Source organism: Aquarana catesbeiana, linkage group LG08 (genome assembly GCF_042186555.1).
Source record: "Aquarana catesbeiana isolate 2022-GZ linkage group LG08, ASM4218655v1, whole genome shotgun sequence".
Lineage (NCBI taxonomy): Eukaryota > Metazoa > Chordata > Amphibia > Anura > Ranidae > Aquarana > Aquarana catesbeiana.
Window position 1 is genome coordinate 103,364,910 of NC_133331.1, and position 9,315 is coordinate 103,374,224.

Consider the following 9,315-nt stretch of genomic DNA (forward strand, 5'->3'; position numbering starts at 1 on the left):
CTAACCTTGTGTGACATCAGCCAACCTATGCCCTTTGATTTTCCCTCTGCAGCTATACCCAACAGTGTGGTACATCCAGATAACAAATGTGCTAAATATAATGGCACAAAAAATAGGAGGTGCTTTGGTGCACACCACTATTTCACATAAGTATGCAGTAATGTATTGCACGCAAAGGGCAGGCTGGGTACCTGCGACTGTGGTGTAGCAAGGGCAACAAATAAATGCACATTAGCCATCCAATAAAATGACTGCTATGCGCCCTTTGGCAATGGAATTTGGGGGAGGAAACCATACCTTTTTTGCTTTTTTGAGTGGAGTCCCTCCTAAAACCCATATCAGACCTGAAGTGTCTGGTTTAAATATGAAGGGGTAACCCCATGCTAATTTTTTTCCCTAACGACTAGTCTGATGGAGAGCTGTCACATTTAGCGGAGGTAGTAATACCATGGCTAAATGTTATCACTTCCTGCAGCTGCCAGGAGATTAGAATAAGAGGAACATCTGAACAAGCAAACCAGCAGCTTATCCCTACTTGGTAAAATAAAAACACAATTATTCATGCAGTAGGTCCAGTCTTTTTTTAATTTTAGTTTTTCATTTTATTTTTTAATTGTTATTGCTTCCATCTTTATATTTTATTCTTTTTTTAGGAGAATCTGCGGCATAAATCTCACTTCTTCTCACTTTCACTACACATTGTGGCTGTGCATTACACATACCATTCAGAGAAGAGAAGTACAGTTGTAAATAAACTTGCTATTCTTTGAGAACTTTATAACCACAGTATGTTAAGGCAGGCTGGATCACTCTCTGTTAATTACATTTAGAGTAGCTTGATAAATCCTCATTGGCGCAGGTTCACATTTCCTGTGATCTCCTCCACTTGGGCAATATATAAGCAATTAAAAACTCTACATAGTGTGATACCATTAAATCCATTCAATTTATTATGCAAAGAAGCAAATTGGACCCACATTTGGTGGTGCTCAGAACTGCACAAATTATAACATAAAAATGTCAGCATGCTCTGCTGTTGTACACGCAGGGATAGTATCCACGAGCACAGGTGTGGGGCACAGCAATGTTTTTGGAGTGATTTTACACAAAAGAGCTTCTGAAGATAAATGGGCACAAAGAAGATACATTACAATACACTTTTTGAAAAAAAAATTTTCTGTTTTTTTGGATTGTATTTTTGTACATATGTTCTCTTAATTTTTTACTAATGTTATGGTCATAGGTATGTTATTTGAGAGTGTGGGGAGGAGCTACTAAATGGGCTTAAAGCATAGGCGTGCGCAGCCTATTGCATTTGGGTGTGCACCCCAAAGCTCAAACACACGTGTGTGTGTGTGTGTAATATAAATAAATTATATAATCTATCAAAACACGCTATATTACCAAAAGTATTGGGATGCCTGCCTTTACATGCACATGCACTTTAATGGCACCCCAGTCTTAGTCCATAGGGTTCAATATTGAGTTGGCCCACCCTTTGCAGATATAACAGCTTCAGCTCTTCTGGGAAGGCTGTCCACAAGGTTTAGGAGTGTGTCTATGGGAGTGTTTGACCATTGTTCCACAAGCCCATTTGTGAGGTCAGACACTGATGTTGGTTGAGAAGGCCTGGTTCGCAGTCTCCACTCTAATGTGAAGGCCAGTCAAGTTCCTCCACCCTAAACTCGCACATCCATGTCTTTATGGACCTTGTTTTGTGCACTAGTCAAAATAATTTGGTGGAGGGGGGATTATGGTGTAGGGTTGTTTTTCAATGGTTCGGCTTGGCCCCTTCGTTTCAGTGAAGGGAACTCTTAAGGCGTCAGCATGCCAAGACATCTTGGACAATTTCATACTCCTTTGTGGGAACAGTTTGGGGATGGCCCAGTGGCAGCCCATGCATTGTGTGCGCACGGGCGCCGCCCCCCCTAACACTACTTCCACCGCCCTCCCTATTCATGTGCCCGGCCCCTTTCAGGACGCCAGACACATGAATTACTATGGCGGGGATAGGCAGGGGGTGTGTATTTTAAAGCACGTGATTAGAGCCAGAGGCTTTAATAGGCTTCAAAATTGGATGGGCTCGGGGTGCAGAGCACTGCTTCCCGATCCCACCCTGTTGTGTGGCATAGCGAATTAATTTTTGCTATTTTCACACTAACGTTCCTCCCTGCCAATCAGCAGGCAGGTCAGTGAGACCTGTCTCCTGATTGGCCAAAGCATTAGGTGATTGGATGCTTAACGCTTTGGCAGAAGAGGACACACGGCAGAGGAAGAGAGCCGCCGAGGAGGAGAGCAGCCAAGCAAGCGAGCCGCCGAGGAAGAGAGCCGCCAAGCCACCGAGGAGGAGAGCCGCCGAGCCGTCGAGGAGGAGAGCCCCATCACTCTAGGAGAGGAGCGGTAAGTGCCGCCGGACTGGCCGCGCGGGGGGGGTGGTTAGTGAAGTGATGGCTGCATTTACTGGACACAAGTGACTGCATTTACTGGGCACGGTGGCTATATTTACTGGGCACGAGTGGCTGCATTTACTGGGCACAAATGGCTGCATTTACTGGGCACAAATGGCTGCATTTACTGGGCACAGTGGCTGCATTTACTGGGCACAAGTGGCTGCATTTACTGGGCACAAGTGGCTGCATTTGACGGGCACGAGTGGCTGCATTTGACGGGCACGAGTGGCTGCATTTGACGGGCACGAGTGGCTGCATTTGACGGGCACGAGTGGCTGCATTTGACGGGCACAAGTGGCTGCATTTGACGGGCACAAGTGGCTGTGTATGACTGGCACAGTAGCTGCATTTGATGGGCACAGTGGCTGCAGTTGATGGGGGGGGGGTTCAGTATTTATCAGTTTGTTCGCGCCCGCACCAGCCGCCACTAAGATGGCCCCTTCCTGTTCCAACAACTGCGCACCAGTGCACAGAGCAAGGTCCAAAAAGACATGGACTTAGCAGGGGTGGTGGAAAACTAACTTTAAGTGCAAAAATTCACATTATAATAGTAACTAAAACATAGAATTACATGTAACATTCTAAAAAATAAAAATTCCAAAGTGGTGTGAACCTCCCAACTAAAAAGTTTATACCATCCCTGCTAAGTTTAATAAAAAAATGTATGTCTTATTCTCGTTTTGATGTGTATTACATGTGACATCACATATCACTGGAATTATTGCACTTGAAGTTAATCTGTATGGCAAATATCTGTAAGAGGGGTTTCCACCATACCCGCTAAGATTCATTTGTTATGTCTTGTTTTCAGTTTGATATGTATTATATGTGAAGTTACATATCAAGGAGACCGGTATTGTGGTAATATTGAAGTTTATTGAGATTTCCATACATTAGAGGGTTCCACCATTATTGTTAAGTTATTGATTAGTAAGTTACACTTACACTTACTACAACGCTACACTTTTTTTTTTGTGGTGTGGGAACACAGAACAGTGCTTAGCGGCAGGCCTTTTACTTTTTTTTTACTTTTACTGACACTCTTATTTTACCTCCAGTAGTTTATTGTAAATAGTAGTGTGGTGTTTACCTATTATACTAAAGATTGGCATGTGACATTAATAAACATCAACGGATTTCAGTTGTGCCCCCCCCATGGACAATGTCTGCTTAGTTCTTCTCCCTATCCCTGCACTTAGTGCACTGATGGGCACTGATTGGCAGCACTCATGGGCACTGATTGGCAGCACTGATAGGTACCACTGATTGGCACTGATAGGCGCCACTGATTGGCAGCACTGATGGCCACTGATTGGCAGCACTGGTTGGCAGCACTGATTGGCACTGCTTGGTGGCACTAATAAGTGGCACTAATTGTCAGCACTGATGGTCCCTGATTAGCACTGATATGTGGCACTGATTGGCAGGACTAATAGCACTGATAGGCTGCACTGATAGGCAACATTTAATGGCACTGATTGGCAGCACTAATTGGCAGCACTGATGGGCACTAATAGGTGGTACTGATGGGCATTGATAGGCAGCACCGATAGGCAGCACTGATGGGCACTGATTGTCACTGATAGCACCAATAGGCAGCACTGATGGGCAGCACTGATGGGCAACGATAGGTGGTACTGATGGGCATTGATAGGCAGCACCAATAGGCAGCACTGATGGGCACTGATTGTCACTGATAGATTGCACCGATAGGCAGCACTGATGGGCACTAATTGACACTGATGGATGGCACTGATTGGCACTGATAGATGGTATTGATTGGCAGCACAGATGGGCTCTGACAGTGTTTGACAGTATCACTGAAAGGTGGCATTGGTTGGCACCGATTGACACTGATGGGCACTGATTGGCAGCACTGATTGGCATTGACAGGTGGCACAGATTGGCACTGACATGTGGCACTAATTAGCATTGATAGGTGGCATTGGTTGGCACTGATAGAGGAAAGGGGGAGTTTCACATTAAGCAGTCAGCCAGGCTTGTAAGAGACGCTCAGTGCCTGAAACTGTCATGTAATGTAACTGCTTGTAAAGACCAGCTGTCAAAATTTGGCACTGATGTTGGGAGTGGGCGGGACCGTTCGATTCTGCCCACTATCAAACACCAGCCAATGAATGGGCTGCTTAAGAAAGGGTGTAGAGCCACATTCATGGAGCGGCCCGCCCAGCCCCTATCCCATTGGCTGGTGTTTGATAGCTGTTCTGTCCCGCACACCCCCAACATCACCGCCGAGTTTATACAGCTGCTCTCTGCGAGCAGTTACATTACATGACAGTTTCAGGCACTGAGCTGCTCTTACAAGCCTCGCTGACTGCTCAATGTGAAACTGTTCCACAGGCAGCGCACTATACACTCTCTTGCAGCATTTCACAGAAGATCTCAGGAGACAGCCAGCATGCAGCTACACTAACACGCAGGTGGGTGATTCGGGTGTGCCCAGGCACCCGGCACACCTCATGCGCACTCCTATAGCTTAACCACTTCCAGCCCAAGGACGTCATATGATGTCCTTGACTTTCAGTGGTGATATCTGAATGATGCCTACAGCTGCAAGCATCATTCAGATATCTTCTTTTTCAGCTGGCAATTCTGTGCACTGTAATGCCCCGTACACACGGTCGGACATTGATCGGACATTCCGACAACAAAATCCTAGGATTTTTTCCGACGGATGTTGGCTCAAACTTGTCTTGCGTACACACGGTCACACAAAGTTGTCGTAAAATCCGATCATTCTGAACGCGGTGACGTAAAACACGTACGTCGGGACTATAAACGGGGCAGTAGCCAATAGCTTTCATCTCTTTATTTATTCTGAGCATGCGTGGCACTTTGTGCGTCGGATTTGTGTACACACGATCGGAAATTCCGACAACGGATTTTGTTGTCGGAAAATTTTATAGCCTGCTCTCAAACTTTGTGTGTCGGAAAATCCGATGGAAAATGTGTGATGGAGCCTACACACGGTCGGAATTTCCGCCAACAAGGTCCTATCACACATATATAACAAGGTTTCCATCAGAAAATCCGACCGTGTGTACGGGGCATAAGAATGATCATAGCGGCAGTTCAGCCGCTTGATCATTCTTACAGGAGATGGTAGGGGACACCCCCCCCTCTTGCCACCCTCCGGTGCTTCTCCAGGCTCTCCCATCCCATCAGAGAAAGAATCCGCTGCCGCCGAATGAAGAGCATGGTCACCAGTCATCTCTATGACCGTCGGAGGCCTGGGTGCAACGTTATGACGTCATGTTCAGGCTGCAGATGTCAACAAAGCGACGATCTCGGCTGGAAAGCATCAGATTTGTCTTTTTTTTGATCTGATGCTTTCCAGCCTGGAGGAGAGATGTGGGGTCTTATAGACCCCACACCTCTCCATAAAGAGGACCTGTCAGGAACCATTCCTATTAGAAGGGATGTTTACATTCCTTCTAATAGAAATAAAAGTGATAAAAAAAGAATGTAAAAAGAAAGTGTAAAAAAAGATTTAGTAAAATAAACAATATTTTTTTTTTTAAAGAGCACAGAAGCGAACGCACACGTAAGTCCCGCCCACATATGTAAACGCCGTTCAAACCACACATGTGAGGTATCACCGCGTGCGTTAGAGAGAGAGTAATGTTTCATATTCCCATCGCACACGTTCCTGGTATAAGCTCTTAAAGGTCGGGTGCTGCAGCAACAACCAGCTGGATACTGGTTCAAGTCACAATGTAGATATTTGCCAGCACACCAAGGATCAGCACACGATGGCGTCCAAACGGTTTAATTTATTGCATGATCACAACACAAGAGGTGCAACGTTTCGGAGTCACGCAGGACCCCTTCGTCAGGCATGTGATAAATGTACATTTATCACATGCCTGACGAAGGGGTTCTGTGTGACTCCGAAACGTTGCACCTCTTGTGTTGTGATCATGCAATAAATTAAACCGTTTGGACGCCACTGTGTGCTGATCCTTGGTATGCTGGCAAATATCTACATCGTTAGAGAGAGAGAACAACAATTCTAACACTAGACCTCCTCTGTAACTCTAAACATGTAAACTGTAAAAAAATTTAAAGCGTTGAGATTTTTAATTACCAAAGTTTGGCGCCATTCCACGAGTGAGCGCAATTTTAAAGCGTGACATGTTGGGTATCTATTTACTTGGCATAACATCATCTTTAACATTATAGAAAATATTGGGCTAACTTTACTGTTTTGTTATTTTTTAATTCATGAAATTTCCCAAAAAAACACGTTTGAAAAATTGTTGCGCAAATACCGTGCAACATAAAAAGTTGCAACTTTTCCCTAGGGTGTCTGCTAAAAAGTCATGTATAATGTTTTGGGGGTTCTGAGTCATTTTCTAGCAAAACAATGATGATTTTTACATGTAGGAGAGGGAGTGCCAGAAAAGGGTCGGTATTGGAAGTGGTTAAAGAAGCGTTCCGCCTGGGGAAAAAGAAATTAAAAGTCAACAGCTACAAATACTGTAGCTGCTGACTTTTAATAAATGGACACTTACCTGTCCAGGAAGGCAGCGATGTCGGCACCCCAGCCGATTTTTGGATCGACTGTCGGTGCTGCTGCTGCCATATCCACTAAGGGAAACTGGCTTCACAGCCAGTTCCCTACTGTGCATGTGCGAAGTGCGCTGCCCTTTCTAATTGGCCTGGTGGCGGAGGAAGGAGGAGAGGGGCTGAACTTCCGAGGGACAGCGCTGCGGTACCGTCTCCCGGAAGTGGGGACAGGGACCTGTCAAACGGTCCCCCCCCCTTTCCCCCCTGAAAGGTGCCAAATGTGGCACCGGGGGGGAGTAAATAAGCGGGGGTTCCACTTTTGGGTGGAACTACGCTTTAAAGTTTTCTTTGATGTTTTTTCACAGTGGTTTTTCACTCCTACAATGCATTTACTAGTAATCTGACTATTCTACAGTGGGAGTGTTGATAAACAGCGCAGAATTTATAATAACTGATTGAGACCAAACACAAGGGAGGCATAGCTATAGCTGACATAAAACTTTACTATGTTGCAACCCACTTTACAGGAATTATAGATTGGTGCAGACACATGAACAATCGACTCTGAATCAACATGAAACAAACAATCAAGCCGACCTATATGCACTATATAATTTGGCAACTATGTAGCAAATGAAGTTAAAGGCACACAGGGTCCCAAGGCACACAAAATTGAAGCCAAAGCTATTACAAGATATACTGTATATCCTTCCATGTAAAGTCTAAAGCCCTACAGCACTAGATCTCATCAGAGATGTTATAGTCTAAAAAAAAAAAAAAAAAAAACATACTTTTACCTTTATGTTTCTTCAATCTTCTCATCCTTACAAAATGTTGACTTAGATGAATAAAAAGTATCTGTTACCTACGTGCGCTTCATGTAAAATAGACAGGATGTGTATTTAGGTAACCAATACGTTAAAGTAAACAGAAAAGCCCTATTCATTAACCCATGATATGAAACTGGAGTCTTCCTCCACTCTTCTATGCATCTTAGATTCAGCTTGATGGAAAATAACACCAACACACCAGTCACATAGGTGCTGCATCACACAGCTAAATGGAAAATAAAACCAACATAGCAGTTACATTGGTACTTCTTCATACATATGAGTCTGGTGTATTTAAAGGAAAACTGTATAAAGATAACCATGTAGTCCAGCTTGTTGACTTTTTCTTCTAAAAATACTAGATGCTTGGCTGTTATGACCATCCAAATATCTAACACTGACCCAGAACAAGTATGGAGATCAAATTTTTTACCTTCAATTTGACAAAACCCTGCTGCATACTTACAGTTCAGTGACTCAAAGTTGTGGGCAGGGCTTAAGGCGATCTAGCGGGGAGACTGTGGAACTGCACTCACTAATGCCTAACATAGGCTGGGAGCTGCGGTCGTGTGGAAATCAACATTAAGGCGATACTTCAAACTTGGAAGCGGACAGCACAGTAACTCCTTGCAATTCCTGGTTGAACTTCTATACATTGTTTACTTCAAACACACTTTTGTTAGAGAACATCTCTCCCTCCCAGTGTGAAGCATTTCTGAGACGGTACCACGAAGCATGTACTGGTCTCCACCAACTCAGCAATTCCATCACCTTACCCCCAGTGACTGGTGCCACCGTTGCTATTAAATACAAGAAATGCCCCTTCTCCATAACTCTGTGCTTGTTCTCCTCCTGAGGCCTCGATACTTTGCTTCTTTCTCTCCCATGACTCCAGGCTGGGTTCCTAGGCACTGTGCCATGGACCCAGTCCCAGCATATGGGGACCCAGACACTAGTGAAGTGGCCAAGCACATCACCCCTTCACCACAAGAGTAACCATCAACTTGGTCATGTCACCCGTCTCCTGGCTGGTTGGCTGAATAGGAAAATGACACCAGTATTGTAGTCCTTAGCAAGGGCACACTAGCTTCCTAGAGCAGTCTGCTTGTTAGACCTCTGTACTGTATCTTCTCTAATTTTAGTCCCCTAATATTAAGCCCTGTTCTTTTGATACGCCATGCATGCACCCCTTCAAGGACCTCAGACCAGACAATGCAGATGAACAGATAAAGATCTTTTACTAAAGTAGTTGCAAATAACAAATACCAGTTCTTAAAGACATCTTCCACACAGTTTCCTATACAAAGCTCTCTAGTGCCCCATAAAGTGACTGTACTTTAGTCCATAAAAGCAATCCTTTCAAGACAAGAGTTCATTTAGGCAGTAAATCCACAAGAGGTAGCAATAGTCCCTTGGAATCCATGATCTGGCAGTTATCCATAAAGGCAGTAAAGTCCATAACTGGCAGCTATAAGTCCACACGGGGCTACAGGCTCCAGACCCCCTGG

General features: G+C 44.7%; 1 protein-coding gene across 1 annotated transcript in view; it reads right to left on the reverse strand.

Moving 5' to 3' along the window:
* The window catches only part of LOC141105973 (C-type lectin domain family 2 member B-like), a 57,108-nt gene extending 49,116 nt beyond the window's left edge, over nt 1-7,992 (reverse strand). Inside the window, exon 1 of the mRNA XM_073596246.1 lies at nt 7,775-7,992. Coding sequence (XP_073452347.1) covers nt 7,775-7,799 — 25 coding nt within the window. The 5' untranslated portion in view covers nt 7,800-7,992. The remainder of the gene's footprint in view (nt 1-7,774) is intronic.
* Nucleotides 7,993-9,315: the final 1,323 nt, after the last annotated feature.